The 20,198-nt window shown below is 36.2% G+C and overlaps 1 protein-coding gene across 1 annotated transcript in view; it reads right to left on the bottom strand.

Annotated features, from left to right (window-relative positions):
- Positions 1–3,136: 3,136 nt before the first annotated feature.
- Positions 3,137–20,198, bottom strand: part of LOC142334705 (uncharacterized) — a 68,791-nt gene continuing 51,729 nt past the window's right edge. Inside the window, exons 12-16 of the mRNA XM_075382949.1 lie at positions 18,568–18,692; positions 12,677–12,897; positions 7,414–7,485; positions 6,763–7,051; positions 3,137–3,770 (exon numbers count right to left, since the gene is read on the bottom strand). Of these exons, the coding sequence (XP_075239064.1) occupies positions 3,620–3,770; positions 6,763–7,051; positions 7,414–7,485; positions 12,677–12,897; positions 18,568–18,692 (858 nt within the window). The 3' untranslated portion in view covers positions 3,137–3,619. The remainder of the gene's footprint in view (positions 3,771–6,762; positions 7,052–7,413; positions 7,486–12,676; positions 12,898–18,567; positions 18,693–20,198) is intronic.

Here is a 20,198-nt window from a genome sequence, read left to right as displayed (position 1 = left end):
CTTGGTTAAAAGTCAATTAATAGAACCAGCCAATTGCTCAAAAAATATAATTAAGTGATGTTTTGCTTAGTTTTGGTGATTAAGATTTTGGGTTTTTGATGTTAGATTAGGTTAGATTTGTATAATGAAAGTAGAATTGGTTTGAGTTTAATAATGATAGGATGATAAGACTTGTACTTTTCCCACAAGCTATTAAACTTGTTTACTAAGAAAATTAGAGCCAAAGTTTGCGTAATAGGCATCTAAAAGTGGTAATCTAAGGGTCCATACAATTTCTGCGTTCGATCTCGATTTTCGATAATTAACTTACTACTTTAAACATAACCGACTAACGCTGGGCAAATTGATCAAGACTTTTGCGAGGTTGGATAAATTTTAAGTTATGCTTAGGGAGGCTAGCTTTCGTTTAATTGCCTACAGTTTAAAACCGGGTGGGTGAAGTGGGGGGGGGGGGGGTTGGTGAAAAGGGGTAGTGGAAGGTTGAACTTCTTAAAATCGGTCAAGCAAAAGATTGGCATTAAAAATACTACAGGTCTAATATAATTGATACCCAATGCGTTTGAGAACAGTCAAAAAAGTTGTTTTCCTGAACATCTGAAACTAAGGAAGAGTGAACAGAGTGATTGAAAGATATAACTAGTTCAGAGTAATTTTTTTCAAATAATGTTGAAACAGCGGTTAAAGTAATAGGTAAAGCAAAACATTTTTGCTTTAACAAATGAAAAAAAGCATGAACATGAAAAATATAGCATGACAAGTAGTGAAAGATAGTGATAAGAGATTTTTTATCTATTAACCTGACTCCACAGGAAGTAATTTTTATAGTCAACAATGCAGAAAGTCTAATGCAGAAAGAATGCGGAAAACTTTGCTCTAGAAAAATATATCGTTATTGATAAAAAGCAAATAATGGTGGCAAAGATGAAGATATTTTTTAATTTTTTTTAAAAATAAGAGATGGCAGTAATTAGGGGAATAACTGCGTATTGAAGTTCCCACCGCAAAGCATTCCACTAATCAAAAGAAAAATTTTAAGTATTTTTAAGTAGTACTAATTTTTTAGTATTAGAATAGCCGAACCTAACTAAGAATTAAAATCATGGAGTTCAGGGTAGTTTTTAAAGATATCACGCAAAAGTTTGAAAAAGCAGCAAAATGAGGTAAAACGAAACATTTTTTTATTCGGCGAAGTAAAAAAAAAACATAGAAGGACAAGTCCTGACGAACAATTCAAAGAATTTTCATTGACTAAACAAACATCTAGACTTTAAAAGGACTATGAGCGAATTGGAAATCAGATTTAAATCAGAATTTAAAAAAAATCAGATAAAAAAATTAACTAGAATTAACTATGAATGGATTGGGAAAACCATTTAGAAAAAAAATCCGATCCAAAAAGTCGAAAAAACAGTAAAAATCAAAATGAAATTGCAGCATGTGAACAAAAAAACCACTAGCGAGAAAGCTAATTTTTGTTCAAACACCGTTTTCTCTTTGTACTTTAAAATTAGAGCGAAAAAATTTCACTCCGCCAAAAGAACTCGCTTTTTCGCTTCATTTCCTGTTTCGGCGTGACCAAAATCACCACTCCAATTTGACTTCAAAAAGCATGAAAATGTGTGAACAGATCTTAAAAAAATCATAGCCGGAAGAATTCCGGAAACAACTCGAAGTCAAAAGCCACCTACATGCCATCCAAATGCACATCAGACAAAACGTGCCTCCAATAATTTACGATTATCTTAAAATAAAACCATAAAACTAAAAAGTAAAAAAAATCAAATCTATTAAAATATGATAAAAATCTGATCAAATTCTGTCATAAATTGGTAACCCCAAAAAGCTATCTCTGCCACAATTACTTCATCAATACAACTAGTAACTTCTTAAACCAAGTATGAGATTTTCTTATAATACTTGAAGCCAAATCAAGAAAAAAATAAGTTTTAGAAACAACTTTGACTAAAAAACTGGGAAACGTTAATATACTTTTTAATATTACAAAAGCACATAAATCTAAACAATTTTTTTCAGCCAATAGGATACCCAGATGCTCGCAAAACAATAGGCACGTCATAATAGGTTGAGAAACTTGTCTAAAGATCAGAAAAAAACCCAAAAACTGCAAAAAATTAAGGAAATTAATTACAATTTTCGACATTTTTCTGCATATTTCTCAACAAAAAAATGCTTCATATCCACAAAACTGTAACCACGTGTTAACTGAAAATTTCTCAAGTAATAGGGGTATCTTTAATACCCATTTGAAGCAGTCAAACAAAACAATAATAAAAAAATCTTAAAAATTAGCCCAAAAATCAGCAAAATACACGAAATACATCCGAATTAAAATAAAACTCATATAAATTTTCAGAAACCTTCAAACCACTACCAAACCCAGCCTAAAGTTAAAAGCAAATCATAACCAAACCTTTTAACCAAAAAAATTGAGAAAAAATTGCTTTAAAATGCCGCACGTGAACAAAAAATTTCGCTCGCTTACAGAATTTTTTTTCACACTTCAATTTCTCGCTCTCTAGAAAACAGCGATATGAACAAAAAACTTCTCTCTTTTGGCTCCACTCTTTATTTTGTTCAGCAACAAAATTACTCCAAATTTTTTCACGTGTTTCATTTCCCGCTTCAAAATAAAATTTGAACTCCAATAAAATTGATTAAAAAAAGGACTTCTCCAATACTCCTCTTCGAGTCGTAAAAAAGACAGCTCCCCGATACAATTCAAATTCTTTGAATTGTAAAAATAGGAGCGCTATAATAGCCGGCTGAGAAGATGAGGGCGGCTATTAATTAGAGAAGAATAAAGCCTCGAGACTTAAAAAAACAGAAAACCATAAAGCCTCTTCGAGTCTTAAAAAAAGACGCTCCACCAATACTCCTCTTCGAGTCGCGAAACTAGGAGCGCTATAATAGCCGGCTGAGAAGATGAGGCGGCTATTAACCAGATGGTTAACGCTTTTACATCTTAATAAATTGGTAAGTGGACTAGTCTTCGAACATTTTTTAAACTGGTCTCTAAGTTGTAATCACTTTCTTTAAAAGATAGTTTATTTTAATATCAGTGGAAGCTTGTAATGCCTATCAATGTTCTGTGCCTATCATCTCAATAAATTACGTGTATGCTTAAAATAAATAAATTCTCATTTGATTTTGGATGCAAAATGAATTGTATTTACAAATATTAAATAACTAAGGCTATTTCACAAAATTTGCATTGTCCATTCCAAGCGACATTCTTTCACAAGTTCCCTTTCAAGCAAGGTATGACTTTAATCTATACTAGAGCACGTTGACTAAACTGGTCAAGATACAAAATGAAGAGTCATCACTTGTTCAGATTACATAATTGCCGATACTGTTCTACTTCTAGCTGAGGTTCCGCGATGGCGCTTATTTACAATAGTGAGTAGTTTGTGTTAAGTACTATTCAAACGAGTCTGTGACCATAATCTTGATTCAATTCTCAAGCTATTTTTTGTGATTTTCTTCGAATGAAGCGAGTTAGAGTTAAACTAGAAATCTAAATAAAATCTGAAGGCCTGGTCGCATAGTAGAAAGGTCGTTTTGTATTAAGTCTGTCAAAGCTTTGAAGGTTGTTTGGTTACGGTGGTCGTCTATTCGAATGAGCGGCGGTAGATGTGGAGGATGAAGCATTTGTCTTCCAAAGATGGTTGAGAATTGTAAAGCCATCCACTGATACCGACATTGTCTTTGAGGGAATGCTTGAGAAACACTTGTTTCCACTGTTGTATCTAAACAAATGGTTTTTTAGATACATAAACAAATGAACACAAAGCAGATTTTAAGTGTTCGTGAAGTCATATGGTCGTAACAAAAACCTCGACAACAAAATAAAACATAGCTGGCAGATTGCCAGAAAAAAGCCGCAATAGATTCGTAGATCGGCAGTCTAAAAAAAACAGTAAAATTCGTCTTTTCACTGAAGGCTGATCTGTTATATTTGATTAAAAATCTGTATAAGTTATTGCTGCCTCTATTAGCTGATCTCAAATAACCTTCATTTAAAGTGACACACGCCCATTTGACCTTATCTCTTTGAATTAAGGTAAATAAAAGTCAATTTCAAATTGAGGAAGTAGTCATTTTTGAGAGTGAGGTAAATCAAGTGTGACCAAAAATTTAATCACGCGCATGAACAAAAAACTCGCTCCACTAAGAGCGAAAAATGACGTCACACATGCAATTCAGTTGAAATTGCATGAACGAATGAACAAAAAGTGGCTGTGACGTCGTATGGTCGTAACAAAAATCTTGACGACGAAATAAAAAAAACATAGCTGGACAAGTCCTGACGTACAATTCAAAGAACTTTCATTGACTAAAAAGAAAACTAGACCTTGAACGGACTATGAATGGATTGGAAAAAACCATTTAGAAAAAAATCTGATCCAAAAAATCGAAAAAACAGTAAAAAATCAAAATGAAATTGCCGCATGTGAACAAAAAACCACTACCGATAAAGCGAATTTTTATTCAAACACCGTATAATCACTCTACTTTAAAATTAGAGCGAAAAAATTTCACGCCGCAAAACCACTCGCTTTTTCGCTCCATTTCCTGTTTCGGCGTGACCAAAATCACTACTCCAATTTGACTTCAAAAATCATGAAAATGTGTGAACAGATCTTTAAAAAAAGACAGCGCCCCAATACAATTCAAATTCTTTGAATTGTAGAAAACCAAGAGAGGGCCAATAATAGCCCCAGCAATCGCTGTGCGGCTATTAAACATAACAGACAAAACGTCGGAAGAATTGCTCTCGAACGATTAGTGGGAGCTCTAATCAATTGCAGCCTGCTTCAGTCGAGATGGGGGGGAACCTAAATGGAACTAAGAAGTTCAATAGTGTGCTTCAAATAACCACATTAGAGGTTAAATAATACCACTATTATATACCGGTTTCGGCGCACTTTTCCTTTGACATTTAGTATTAAATTACCGCCAATTGAGTTCAGCTGCTTGAAACTGTGATTGAAAAAGAATTTTAGATCACGCGAAACGCAAAAAGTCAAGGGCGTAAAACTCACTCGAAAAGTCAAAACCGTCAAGCAAAAATTTTGCATAAAAAAGACACACGTTTACAATAATTGCTTCTCTACGAGAGCAATTAAAATCCAAGAGAAGGCCAACAATAGCCGCAGCTATTGCTGTGCTGCTATTAGAAACAAGACAAATTGGCACACGCGAACAAAAATTACATTCGAGAAAGCTAATTTTTGTTCAAACGTTTTCTTACTCTATTTGAAAATTCGAGAGAACAAATTTCATCGCGCAAAACCACTCGCTTTTTCGCTCAACTTCCTGTTTCGGCGTGACCAAAATCACGTGTGTTTCCCATTATAGCCCCCCAGCTTAGTGGTCAGATAACCTATAGCCCCCCCCCCCAATCATGATAAATATACCATAATGGGGGGCTATAATGGGAAACACCCAAAATCACTACCCCAATTTGACTTCAAAAATCATGAAAATGTGTGAACAGATCTTAAAAAAAGACAGCGCCCCAATACAATTCAAATTCTTTGAACTGTAGAAAACCAAGAGAAGGCCAATAATAGCCCCAGCTATCGCTGTGCGGCTATTAAACATAACAGACAAAACGTCGGAAGAATTGCTCTCGAACGACTAGTGGGAGCTCTAATCAATTGCAGCCTGCTTCAGTCGAGGGGGGGGGAAACCTAAATGGAACTAAGAAGTTCAATAGTGTGCTTCAAATAACCACATTAGAGGTTAACATATACCACTATTATATGCCGGTTTCGGCGCACTTTTCCTTTGACTTTTAGTATTAAATTACCGCCAATTGAGTTCAGCTGCTTGAAACTTTGATTGAAAAAGAATTTTAGATCACGCGAAACGCAAGAAGTCAAGGGCGTAAAACTCACTCGAAAAGTCAAAACCGTCAAGCAAAATATTTGCATAAAAAATACACACGTTTACAATAATTGCTTCTCTACGAGAGCAATTAAAATCCAAGAGAAGGCCAACAATAGCCGCAGCTATTGCTGTGCTGCTATTAGAAACAAGACAAATTGGCACACGCGAACAAAAATTACATTCGAGAAAGCTAATTTTTGTTCAAACGTTTTCTTACTCTATTTGAAAATTCGAGAGAACAAATTTCATCGCGCAAAACCACTCGCTTTTTCGCTCCACTTCCTGTTTCGGCGTGACCAAAATCACGTGTTTCCCATTATAGCCCCCCAGCTTAGTGGTCAGATAACCTATAGCCCCCCCCCCCCCCAATCATGATAAATATACCATAATGGGGGGCTATAATGGGAAAGACCCAAAATCACTACTCCAATTTGACATCAAAAATCATGAAAAAGTGTGGACAGATCTTAACAAAAGACAGCGCCCCAATACAATTCAAATTCTTTGAATTGTAAAAAAACCACGATGTCCCCAATAATAGCAGCTATCGCTTCGCGGCTAGTAACAAGAATAAATTAACCTAAAACGTTAATTTTGGGTAGAAAAACTCAGGGAAATAGATCCCCACCTGATTGTTAAAAAGCTGCATATTTAGCCATGACTCGCGGGCTATGGCCATGCCTTATCGGCCCTTGGGTCTTATTATGAAACTATCACAATCAAACAAAGTATTACCATCGAAATTCCATGTTAATCTAGGGGTTTATTTACCTGGGGGTTTATTTCCTAGACCCAAGAACTAATTCACGACAATTTTGGAATTTTTGGACAGAACAACACACTAACTTGTATAATTGGGCAATCATTTCCTCTTTAATTTGGTTTGGCCCGTTTCCGAGGATTTTGAGAATGAGTCCAGTGTCTGGCTCGTACGAGTACAGCGCTCTGTACTTCATGTTGTGGTCTCTAAAGAGCATAAGGAAGTTTTTGGTCTCTCCCTCCAATGAGTTCATCTCCTTCAGCACTTTGCTCTTCAGCTCCGCATTCACTGCACCGGGAAGCACACACTGATTGATTGCATTGACAATAATCTGACGGTTGCCACGGGACTGTGGTTTCACGTACAGTTTAAGGGCTAAAACAAGATCAAAGGGCTAAAACGATATCAAACGTTATTACAAGTTTTACCAAGTGTCCATTTTATAGCCACATATATTTGGTCAAACTTTTCTCGTAGTTTTGCTGGGTCAAATTTCAATAGCAGATTTAGTGTAGCTACAGTAAAATTTGAACGCAATGTATAAATCTATTATATCTTTGATTTTATCGCTCCGATGTCGCTTCCCAAACGGACAGCAATTATCTTATAAATCGTTGTTTAAGAGAATAATTGAAGCTTTTCAACTCGTCAATGGCCTGCTATATTCAATCACTAAACCCTAAACATAGATTGCTGAGGAAATATAAGTATGAAATTGATTCGATAAAAACGCTCACGTGTCCCTGTAGCTTGCTTGCTGGCCTCTTCATGCTGACTTTTGTTCCCCAAATGACCTGACGAATTGAGATCTAAAATAAGTTTAAAAAATCTTTTAAACACGCATTCAATTTCAAAACCCCATCAAAAATGCAATTCAGCTTTATGCCAAAATAAAAGACGATCAGTCAAATAATCAAAGATAGGCATTAGAGAATTTATTTGTCATTATTTGCTATCCAAAATGAGTGTTGGAACAACGATGAGACCTTCTTTCCTTATTTCTAATTGCAAATTGCGTCCCAACTCACGCGCATTTGTGACGTTCAAATTTCGACAGAAATCAACTCACATGCGAAAATATATTTGTCGAGATCTAAAACTAGTTCATACATATATGAGATTATTCAAGTCAAATTGAATTCTAGGCATAGGAAAATGTTGCGTGTGCGATTAACGAACTCTCTCGAGACTTTTTATTGCACTTTGAATTAACATTTGAAACTGTCTAACCATAGTAAAGATATACATCTTTAGACAACCATGCTAAATAGCATTTGAAACTTAACTTGTGAATCAAAATATAGGAAGCCGAAACAATTATGAGAAGTAGCGTGCACTCCATTGACAGAAAAGAACAGCAAAAGATCAAAGAAGAAAACAGAAGCTGTTTTTTATAACATTGGTTGAACAAACTTACCTCCTATTAAACATTCGAAAATCGTTAAATAAATAGGTCTAAGCAAACAGTGATAACCTCTATATATCGGCTTGCATAAGGGAGGATCCGACGGTGAGAGTCAAACCCCTCATGCAAAATACAGGCAGGGCAAATAATCTCGACAAACTTAAATTGAGAGCAACTAAAAAGGCTGTTTTAACGTTTTTAAGAGCCTTCAGGTGAGTGTGCAACGGTCGTAAAAAATTTCAGTGGATAAAAAGACGAATAAAGCAATAAGCAACCGACGTCCGACTAGTTGCTCTCAAAGTACTACCGTGGAGCCGCAAACTAGCCTTTTACACCATCAATTAAGCTTCAGATGCAACTTTGAGTTAAAATAAACCTGGAGACGGTACATTTCTTAATTGCACGGCAACTTAAAGCCGTCGTGCTTTACTAGTTTATCCCGTTCTCTCAACAAAAGTCACACGAAACAACAATGAAGTGATACAATGGAAAACATACCCGGCAGATTGCCGGAAAATAGCCGCCGTTGATTCCAATAAGCATGATTGGGATTGAAAGAATAGAAGATATTGAAAAAAAAAGATTTTTGTACAAAAACATTTTTTTAAGTCCGATTGATTTTGATGGCATTTCGTAGTTGAACATAACGTACTTCTGTTTCTTAGAGATAGGCTACAGGGGCTACTATCAATACCAATAAGCATTAGAGATGGTAACTAAGACTTATAGGAACGACGTTCAAATAGCGGGCATCTAAAATTGGGCTTTATGGGTTTATCCCGTTTCTACTTCTGACTTCAATTTTTTATACTGACTGTTCATTTTGAATTGCTTTGCTGAGCAACTGATGTTCAAAATCACTTTTAGCAAAATGAGAGAAGAGAGAAACTAGCCTAGAGAAGTCAAAAAGATATCACGCAAAATGTTGAAAAAGCGACAAAATGAGGTAAAGCGAAACATTTATTTATTCGACGAAGTAAAAAAAAATAGGAGCGCTATAATAGCCGGCTGAGAAGATGAGGGCGGCTATTAATAACAAAACAGGACTCATCTATAATTACTAAAAATTTCGTTTGAGAGCCATTAGTGAATTGCTCTCAGGTGCTTGGAAATTTGAAAATAAAAAATGACTGGATTTAGGCACAATCAGTTAATGAGGAAAAATACATCATTGCCATCTTCAATTTTATTTTGTAATTCAGGAATATGATCAGAGAAGGTAAAACTTACGCGAAATGCAATCAAAAGCGGAGAAAATTCATCGAAAAGACCCTAATGTTTGAAACTAATTATTGTGGTACTTTCGAATGCTGCTTTTTCGATATGTTTTCATTAAAAAAGCTATTATGCGTATTGCCTTCTATAAAAAGGTAAAAACAATTTCAATCTACATTCTTAAACAATATTTGGACATAATACCCGAAACTTCTCTACATTCCCAAATCATTATACTCTTTCGAAAAAGCGTTCTAAAAAACTTCACAAAGAGTTTTACGCAAACACTGTGCGGGAGCCAAAATCATAAATTTTTCATTGAAATTAAAATCTATGTTTATTGGCCCTTATTTCCGCGTATATCTATAGCCATCAATGGTTGTGCTGTGTTTTGGAAACATTCTGGTCTCTAACAAAACAAAAAGGCAAAAAATAATTTTGATAAAAAGGACAGCGCTCCATTACATTCCCTAAAATTGCCGGATTGTACTATAATAAACAAGCGTGGCTGTTGATATTTGTCCATTCAAACGCATCATTTTTCCAAATGTTAGCGGGATAGCTACTTTGACAAAAGTCAATGTGTCAAGAACAAATGATGAGTGATATAGCTAAAAACCAAACAGGCATGAACTAAAGGCATTAGGTAGTTTCAGTAATAGCTCCATAGATAGCGAACGGAATAATTCAACTCACACTACAAGAAGAACATTAAATGCTGGCAAAACTCATGAATTCATTAAAAATTTACAAATACACATTGTCAGAGCCCTAAAAATCATGAGCTTTACTCTCATTTTAAAAAGGACCGAGCTAAAAAAAACAATTTTAGTTTTTTTTTCAATGCAAAGATTAACAATGAGACTCAAACTGGCATTGCTATCTCTGCAGGTCCAAATAATTGTGTAGTAGATATTTTGGCAACCGAAAATCCTAATGTATTAAAAAAACCTGTTAGTTCCTGAGGAACTTCTCAAGAACAGGAGGAAAAAGTAGAGCTCATCTGAGTAAATGAACATCTCAGCACTTTTCAAGTTTACAGTATCGTCTGTTTGGACAAAATGTGTTGAGAGTTAGTTGGAAAATTGAGTTTTCAAAATTTCAGCCAAAAAAGTCAGTTCAAACATTTCAGCAACTCACTTTTATCTTTAAACGTCAAAAAACACAATCGTCAACAATTTTTTAGAATTTTTAAGCAACATTGAGCAAAATTTCAGAAAACTTTACGAAAAAATGTTCACAAAACAATGTAAGTGAGGTTAACGTTCACAAATATTCAAACCTTCGTAACTCCTAAGAAAGACAAAATTCGACAAAATCTTTTTAAATTGATATTCTCTGCATGACCAGCTTTCTTATGTTACAACTCACAAATGTTTACGATATGTGTCGAGGAAAATTGACTGAGCAAAAAACCAAGTTCAGCATATAATTCCTCCCCCACTTTTATGAGTCGGAACAAATACAATGTGCGACATTTACTTTAAAATCCTGTTTCAGTGCAACTCGATCGTTTTGAAATATACCCGACAGATTGTCAAAAAATAGCTGCCATTGATTCCCATAACAATTGGGATAGAAAAAAATGCAAAAATCGATTATTTTACAGAAAAAATATTGAAAGTCCGTTTCATTTTTATTGGATTTTGTGATAAGGCAAACTACAGTTTCCTAATAAAACAACACAGGGACGGGTATACAAAAACATTTTGAAAGGGAAAACTTATTGGTATCAATTTGACAAATTCGTTAAGATATAATCTGGTAGTTTTCATTTTGATTTGATTTTGTAAACAACCGACTCAAGTCGGACGAATCGCTCTCATACGACCATCGATGGGTTGGCTTAGGTAGTACCCAGCTCGGGAAAGATGGTAGCATTGGGGGTGAGCTGGCATGGGCCCGGAGTAGAGTGTGGGGGTGCGGGGGAGGTTGAATAGACAAGATGGGGGTCCAAACCACCAAGTGGATAAGGGTGGAGAGGGGAGGGTAGCTGGGAGATGAACGAAGGGGGTCAAAATTCTAAGATTAAAAACCGCTCTTAACACCACGAAATTTTCTCAAAAAATGGTGAATCACATTCTTAGTGCCTGACTGGTAACGCGTAAGGCTCTCAGAGCCCTTACGGCCCTCCAGACGTTACCTGTTTATCCCGTTTTCTAGGACGAAAACTCAAATGAGTCAGATGAAAAAATGGTCAAGCAAAAGAATTCAGAAAAAAAGCCCACAGGACTAATATTAATGCGACAAATTTTGTTGGAGAGCAATTAAGTAAGCAAACTACAGTTTACTAATGAGATAACACAGGGTCTGGTATTTTTTTAAAAAAAAGCATTTTAAAAGTGCAAACTAATTTGATATCATTTTGTGGTTTGATAGTATCTATCCTGTTTCTTAATAAGAGGATACAAGTGATCATACATATGGGTGCAAATAACTCCAATCAGAGAGGGATTCAAACACCCGAACTCCGGAGTTTTCGATAAAAGCATTCACCACTAGGTTATCAAGCCCTTGTGATTTGCTTGTGAAAATCGTTTGTATTTTAGCAACAAACTTAGGAGTGATAGCAATTGAGATCACTCAAAAATGAAGTGGACAAGCGTGAAAAACCGCTTGAAAAGGTAAATAACGTTCTAAAACAAAAACGCAAAAGTGTTCAGGCAAAGTTTTGCACAGAAATAGATACGTTAACAGTAATTGCTTGACGGTTCGTTCGAGAGCAAATAATAGATTGCCAAATTATAACTCCCATAAGAGAAGTAGATCGCCATTAATAAAACTCCTCTTTGAAAAAAAACAACCAACTAAGTTAGAAAGATTTGCTCTCGAACGACCAGTGAGAGCTCGAAGCCTACTTCAATCGAGGGAGGGGCGAACTAAATTCACAACCAAGAGGGCTTAAATTGATGTCATTAGAAGTTAGTATATACCACTATAACCACTAATAAAATCTAACGTAAAAAAAAACAATTTTTCATTTGACTTTTAGTAGTTGACTTGCGCCACTTGAGTTCAGCGGCTGAAAATAGTGAATGAGAGAGAGAAACTTAGATCATGCGAAAAAAAAGTCGTGGACGCAAAAGTCTAAACGGTCAATCAAAAATTTTGCAAAAGACCAAAACGTTTACAATAACTGCCTTAAACTTCGTTCGAGAGCAATTAATTCGGAGCGCTATAATAGCAGGCCGGAAAGATGAAAGCGGTAAAAAAACTGATCCAAAATTTCATTCCAGATCGCAATTAAATTGAACAAACTAATTTTATGAAAGGAAAACAGAGATACATGAGATTACCTAATTAGAAAAATGCCAGCCGACAAGAAAGAGATTTCAATCCCTTATCATGTTAGTGCAATAAATTGTAAAGTTTGCGAAAACCTTGATTGGAGGCAGAGCTCTTGACTCTTGGTGCAACTTTGGCCTTTGGTCTTTTGACTGCACTCCCTGTCGAACCTCTATTGGGGAGTGTCTGAGTTCCAGAAGACCTGTCGTCTCTTGTAGTTGACCCACTACGTGCTGTTCCTTCACTCTGTTGTTGTTGTTGTTTCTCTTTCAGCTTTTCTTGTCTCCGATGCGAATCAATCTCCAGTTGCAGTTTTCTGTAAAACTGAAAATCTATTGGACAAAATGACTGAAAAAAAATGTGGAACAAAAAAATGGTTTTAGAGTAATCCATGCTCATCAACATTAGAACGACAGCCAGAGTTCGCAAGTGTATTTTCTTATTATTCTCCAGAATTCACTGCTGTTGGTTGCTCTTTTCTACAACTAGGGTCCTTTTGTGCGTCAGTGTTTTCTCGCACAGGCGGCTTCTCGGAATTGAAGTAATGGTCAAGTGACTCTGCTTGAAGTCACTGAAAACTTCTGGCGTTTATCGAGAACTGCGAAGCGGTTCGAGATATTAAGTCAGAATTTCGAAGAGACTTCTGCAGAGTCACTTAACCATGCTTAATACACGAAACGCGCACGTTTTAAAACGACGAAAGTCAACGAAATTCAACTTCTGGCTTAGTAGCATCTTCTGGCATTTTGACTTCTGGCACTGCAGACTTTCGGCATTGTAAAATGTGCACGTGAGTGCTTTAACTATTATTAAAACACTCACGTGCACATTTTACAATGCCGAAAGTCTGCAGTGCCAGAAGTCAAAATGCCAGAAGATGCTACTAAGCCAGAAGTTGAATTTCGTTGACTTTCGTCATTTTAAAACGTGCGCGTTTCGTGTTTTAAGCATGGTTAGGTGACTCTGCAGAAGTTACTTCGAAATTCTGGCTTAATATCTCGAACCGCTTCGCAGTTCTCGATAAACGCCAGAAGTTCTCAGTGACTTCAAGCAGAGTCACTTAACCATTATTTCATTGGCTTTTGAATCACTTACACACTGTAAACAACTGATTAAACATAACCGACTGACGTCGGGCGAATTGATCTCAAACGACCGGCGAGCGGGTTTGGCTTCATCAATAGCTAGCTACGGTTTAGTGAGGCAAGCTTAAGTTTAATTGAAGGGGCGTGAGGTGAGCACAGTGGAAGAGGTTGGGAGGTGCACCGGTGGGGTATAATGGTGGGGGAGGTCTTTGGCACAACGGCGCCCTTATGGCCTGAACAATGTGAAGGGGTGGGGATAGGTGTGGTGGTGATGTGAGGGGGTATATGTCTCACTCCTAAGTATATGTCTCACTCCTAAGTATATGTCTCCAAAACAGTTTCTGTGAATCGTATAATCGGAGACAAGTGAGCTGAAAGCCTCTAAGAGAACTTGAAGCCCGCTGGGTGCTACCTGTTTAACCCGTTTTTGCGGACGAAAAGTCAAGTGGATCAGACGAAAAATCGGACAATCGAAAAATTGCATAAAAACCAACAGGACTAATATAATTGCTACAATCTAGGTTTCAGAGCAATTAAACATAACCGACTGACGTCGGGCGAATTGCTCTCAAACCACCGGCGAACGTCAGTTGCTAGCTGCGGGGAGCTTGGGCTTAATTGAGGGGGGGGGGGTTGTGGAGCTAAGGGGGATCTCAAGGGGGTTGAGATCCCGGGAGGAAAGGGTTGGCGGGATGGATGAGGGTGTGGAGGTCAAGCAAGCCGATAGGCAAGCAAGCCGTATTTTGAAATTGAGGTCGAGTAAGTTGAAAAATTGTGGTATACTCGTATTTTATGTTGCCACTGGGGCGCCACCCCGCGGCTCCCGGATTAAACCGCACAGCGGAGGAGAGGCATGGCCATGGACAGCGATCCGCTGAGACACGTATCCACTAGACGTCTAAAATTTTACGTATTTTTGTTTCTTTGGTGCATTGGAATACATTATTTATACTATGCTGTGTTGATTTTAACGGTTAAAAAAGTATTGTTTCTGATAGATTACATAACTATTACACAACTTTCGACTTGCTTTTATGTCGGCTTACTTCAAATTCATCGGACGAGGGCCAGTAGGAGGGCGAGGAGTGTGTTGTGTGTCTGTGCGTGTGTGTGTGTGCGTTTGTGTGTGCTCGTTTGTGTCTGTGTCTGTTCGTGTGTGTCTGTATGAGTTTCCTCAAAACTTTTGGCGAATCAATTGTATTCTTATACTGAGAGAGACTACTAAAGCGTAAAGCTCAAAGATCGCTGCTCAGCGAATTAATACCCGCCAGGCTTTACCCCCGCTTATGAGGAAGAGGAGTCAAATAGCCAAAGAAGTTTGGCAGGGTAAAAACATTGCATAAACATAGCTGGCAGGTTGACAGAAAATAGCCGCATTAGCTTTGTAGATCTGCAGTCCCAACAAAACAGTAAAAAAGACAGACAAAAAAATTCGTCTTTTCATTGAAGGCCGATATGTTATAATTTGTTCAAAAATCTGTATAAGTTTTTGCTGCCTCTATTAGCTGCTCTCAAATAATCTTCATTTAGAGTGACATACACCCATTTGACCTTATCTCTTCGAATTAAAGTAAATAAAAGTAAACTTCAAAGTGAGGAAGTCATTTTTGAGAGTGAGGTAAGTCAAGTTTGACCAAAAATTTTATCATGCGAATGGACAAAAAAACTCGCTCCACTGAGAGCGAAAAATGACGTCACACACGCACTTCAGTTGAAATTGCATGAGCGAATGAACAAAAAGCAGATTTTAAGTGATTGTGACGTCATATCGTCGTAACAAAAATCGCGACGACGAAATCAAAAAACATAGCAGGACAAGTCCTGAAATACAATTCAAAGAACTCAATGAAAAACATAGAAGTAGTCCACCTGACTAATAGATCAGTTGAACAATGACAGCCCACACACAAACAAAATCATCTAAAAAAATTGAGCAGCCGATATAACAACCAAACAAACTAAACAAAAATATACTCATTGCTAAAACTCTTAACTTTTACCCCTAAGGCAAAATTTGATCCCTTTAAACATACTTATTTCAAAAATATGTTCAAAACCAATTTTTGTTTCTGAAATTGGCCCAGCATTATATATGCAAGACCTGAAAAAAATTCATTGGCCCTTGAAGATCGATAAACTCGAAAATGACCGAAAAAAATGAAATTGTTCGCAAATTTTAATGAAATGCTGCCAAAAATTTTGATATTAATATCTTCAAAATTATTTCTGCTTCTCTAGAGAGTATCCAGTAACCCAATGCCAAGCCTTAAAAAAATCCTTGGCTAAAAGATCGATAGGCAATAATTTTTAGAAAAAATTCCAAATATCAAAAAATAGAAAATCGTTCAATTGGAAAGCTGAAAACCATTCAATTGCATCCAAGCAAGTAATTAATAACATACATTCAAACCCTGGATAAGATTACCTGGCTACTGAGGCAAGAAAAACTGAATAAAACAAATGTTTTAAAAAACTTGATAATAAATCGCAAAATCTACCAAAAAAATTCTGAAACTCGCAGGATTAAATTGTTGAAAAACAAATCCATTGATAATAACCATGTAGTAACTTTTTATCAGACTGTGGAATCGTTTTTTTGCACTTTAGAATAGACAAATATCAAAATTTGACAAAAACTTTAGGAAACCTTACAGAAAATTGCATATTTTGTCGAAAAAAGGATAAAAATCGAGACATTAAAATGTTGAAAACCAATCCCTTGTCACTAAAAACTATGCAGTGCCCTATTATCAAACCGTAGAGGATATTCGATGGCCCCTGAGGCGAGAAAAACTCAAAAAACGACAAACATTTTCAAAAACTTGAAAAAAATTAGTCGCTGGCCTTTACCTGTTTATCCCGTTTTGAAAGATCAAAGTCATTGAAAAATGTGTGAACTCAAATTAAAAAACATAGCAGGACAAGTCCTGACGTAAAACGCAAAAAATTTTCATTGACTAAACAACAAACAACTTATAAGGCACTATGAGTGAATTGGGAAAACCATTTCTAAAAAAAAATCAGATAAAAAAATTTAAAAAAAAACGGTGTCAAAAGGCCGCATGTGAACAAAACACCACTAACGAGATATGAAAATTTGGTTCACACAGAAAACTAGGCCTAGAATGAGCTATTAATGGATTGGGAAGAAAATTTAGAAAACCCGATCCAAAAAATCGAAAAAACAGTAAATCAAAGTGAAATTGCCGCATATGAACAAAAAACCACTAGCGAGAAAGCGAATTTTTGTTCAAACACCATTTTCTCACTCTACTTTAAAATTCGAGCGAAAAAATTTCACGCCGCAAAACCACTCGCTTTTTCGCTCCATTTCCTGTTTCGGCGTGACCAAAATCACCACTCCAATTTGACTTCAAAAATCATGAAAATGTGTGAACAGATCTTAAAAAAAAACATAGCCGAAAGAATTCCGGAAACGATTCGAAGTGAAAATCCATTTAAACGCCATCCAACTACTCATCAAACAATGCCCTCACTAATTTATGATTATCTTGAAACAAAGTCATGAAACAAAGAAGTAAAAACAATAAAATCAAATCTGTTAAAATATGATAAAAAATCTGATCAATTTTTGTTATAAATTGAGATCCCGAAAAAAACTATCTCTGCCAAAATATTTTCATGAAACCAACTAGTACTTACAAAATCCACTTATGTGAATTTTGAAAAATTACATTAGGCTTAAATTATGAAAAAAAGCTCTTAAAAACAACTTTCACTGAAAAATTGGAAAAAGTTACTAAATTTTTAATATTTCAAAAACATATAAATCCAAAGAAAAATCCCCTTCAGCCAATATGCTATCCAGATGCTCGCAAAACAATAGGCAAGTCATAATAGGCAAAGAAATTTAGCTAAAAACAGAAAAAAAACGAAAAACTGCAAAAAATTAAGAAATATAGTTCCAATTTTCGCCATTTTTTTGTCATATTTCTCAACAAAAAAATGATTCTTACCCACAAAACTGTAACCAAATTTTATCGTAAAATTGCTCAAGTAGAAGGGGTTTCATCAATACCCATTTGAGTCAGTAAAACAAAATAATCGTCAAAAAAAACGCAAAAATTAGCCCGAAAATCTGCCAAATACATTAAAAACCTCCGAATTATCATAAAATTCATATGAATTTCCAGAAACCTTCATACCACTACCGAAACCAGCCTAAAATTAAAACAAAATCATAACCAAACCTCTTAACAAAAAGAAATGAAAAAAAAACTGCTTTAAAATGCCGCATGTGAACAAAAAAATTTCGCTCGCTTAGAAAATTTTTTCACACATCAATTTCTCGCTCTCTCAAAAACAGCGGTATGAACAAAAACCACTCTCTTTTTGCTCCGCTCTTCACTTTTGTTCAGCGCCAAAATCACTCCAATTTTTTCACGCGTTTCATTTCCCGCTTCAAAAATCACTCCAATAAAATTGATTAAAAAAAGGACTTCTCCAATACTCCTCTTCGAATCGTAAAAAGACAGCGCCCCAATACAATTCAAATTCTTTGAATTGTAGAAACCAAGAGAAGGCCAATAATAGCCCCAGCTATCGCTGTGCGGCTATTAAAAAGACCAGCAGAATTGATATAATTGAACAAATTTTACTTGAGAGCAACTAATAAGGGCAAAGGCTCAAATAAAGACGGTTTTGATTGCAGAGTACTTTAAGATAGAGTATCTCAAAAAGTGAGAGCAATGAGATACGTTAAAATCAACTCACAAGGAAAAAGAGTCAAATTACGTTAAAATGAACTCACAAGGAAAGAGTCAAATTACTCAGACGAAATAAACAAAAATTCGTTTGATGGCCACTAAAAACAATAAATATACCCAGCAAGTACCAGCTGTTGTAATTGGAAACAGCTGATGAACTAAAATACTACTGACCTCTGATGCTCTTTGAGTTTCTCCTTTTCTGCCCTCATGGCTTCCTCTCTGCTCTTTTGTTCTGCCTTCAATCTCTCCATCCTCTTCGTCAGCATCACCTTTTTCTTCGTCTCGTAATCCACCAACTACACAAACAATAAACTTCAACAACACATGCCGAAATTGCTCTCAAGCGACAGTCGTGAAGGGTCTCTAACTTAGAATAAATGATTTCAAAAAATAAACAAATTACCACGTTCGTTGCACATTCAGCGAGCAAAAATGTATCAAAAAATCCTCTCTCTAGTTCTCAACAATAAAGGCTATCAAAACAAAATAAAAACGAAACGCCAGTAACAGTTTGTGAGAATCAAGTCTCTCATGATTTGCTTCACAAATCCAAGGAGATGAAACCAGTTGTGAGAAGAGCTGTAAAATGGAAAAATTTCAAGATGGATAAGATGGAAAAGTTTTTTTTGCAAGAGCTAATTTTTCGACAAGAGGATGCTCTCGTGCATTGCGCGAGAAAACACGGTTGCAAGAAAAAAAAACAATTTTTCTTCCAAAAAATCTTACAAACCGTGAAGACGGTACACCACTAAAATTTTTTCTGACAAGCCCTTTGAAAAATCGTCAGCTCGATTAATGACCCATCCAACTCTTGGACATGAACAACAATGAAGAAACAGAAAAGTTAACTAGAACAATGGTCATCCACAGAACTTTCCAAATGCTATAATTCGAAAATACAAAAATTAATAAAACGCAACCACGAGGACTAAAATGAGAAAAAAGCTCAAGTCTAATTTTTGATTTGATTGGTCTAAAAAGATCCCAGACGTAATACTACTACCTAAGATAATTGAGACAAACATCAGGCTAAAAATGTTAGTTGAAACTAAAAAACCACTATGAAAACTGTACAGTATCAAAAAATATTGCTCGCTGCGCGCGCCAGAACTCTTTACACCTTATTTTTCACTCTCAGAAGGATGTATTAAAAAACACAGCTGTAAACTCTATCACTAACTTTAAGTTGAAATAAGCACTTAATTCACATGCAGCATGACTGCATCCTCCAAAAATGGAAGTAACCGATCAAAAAACATAACCGACTAACGTCGGAGTGAATTGCTCTCAAACAACCCGCGAGCGGTTTTCTTTATCAGTAGCTAGCTACGGTTTAGTGAGGCCAGCTTTCGCTCAATTGAAGGGGTGTGAGGTGAGCGCAGCGGGGGGGGGGGGCACCGGGGTGGGGGCTGTGGGGGTCAACTTCTAAAAACCGCCCTTCACACCATAAGTATTTCTCCAAAAAAGTTTCTGTGGATAGCATTTTTTGAGACTAATGAGCTGAAAGGATCTAAGAGCACTTAATGCCCTCCGGGGGCTACCTGTTTATCCCGCTTTTGACAACAAAAAGTCAAATGGATCAGACAAAAAATCGTTCAGCGAAAAATCGCACAAAAAAGACCAACAGGACTAATATAATTGCTACAAACTACGTTTGAGAGCAATTAAATACATCATACTCTTCTTTGAGCCGTAAAAATAACATATCCGACATATAAACAGAAAGAACCGTTGGCTCCACTAATTGCAGTTGGGACTGAAACGGTTAGAAAGAAAGGAAAATTGACGACAGTAATATTTTT

This window comes from Convolutriloba macropyga, chromosome 2, assembly GCF_964194025.1.
Source record: "Convolutriloba macropyga chromosome 2, txConMacr16.3, whole genome shotgun sequence".
Classification (NCBI taxonomy): domain Eukaryota; kingdom Metazoa; phylum Xenacoelomorpha; order Acoela; family Convolutidae; genus Convolutriloba; species Convolutriloba macropyga.
The sequence above is the reverse complement of the archived record's forward strand: the minus strand, read 5'-3'. Positions and strand labels throughout refer to the sequence as shown.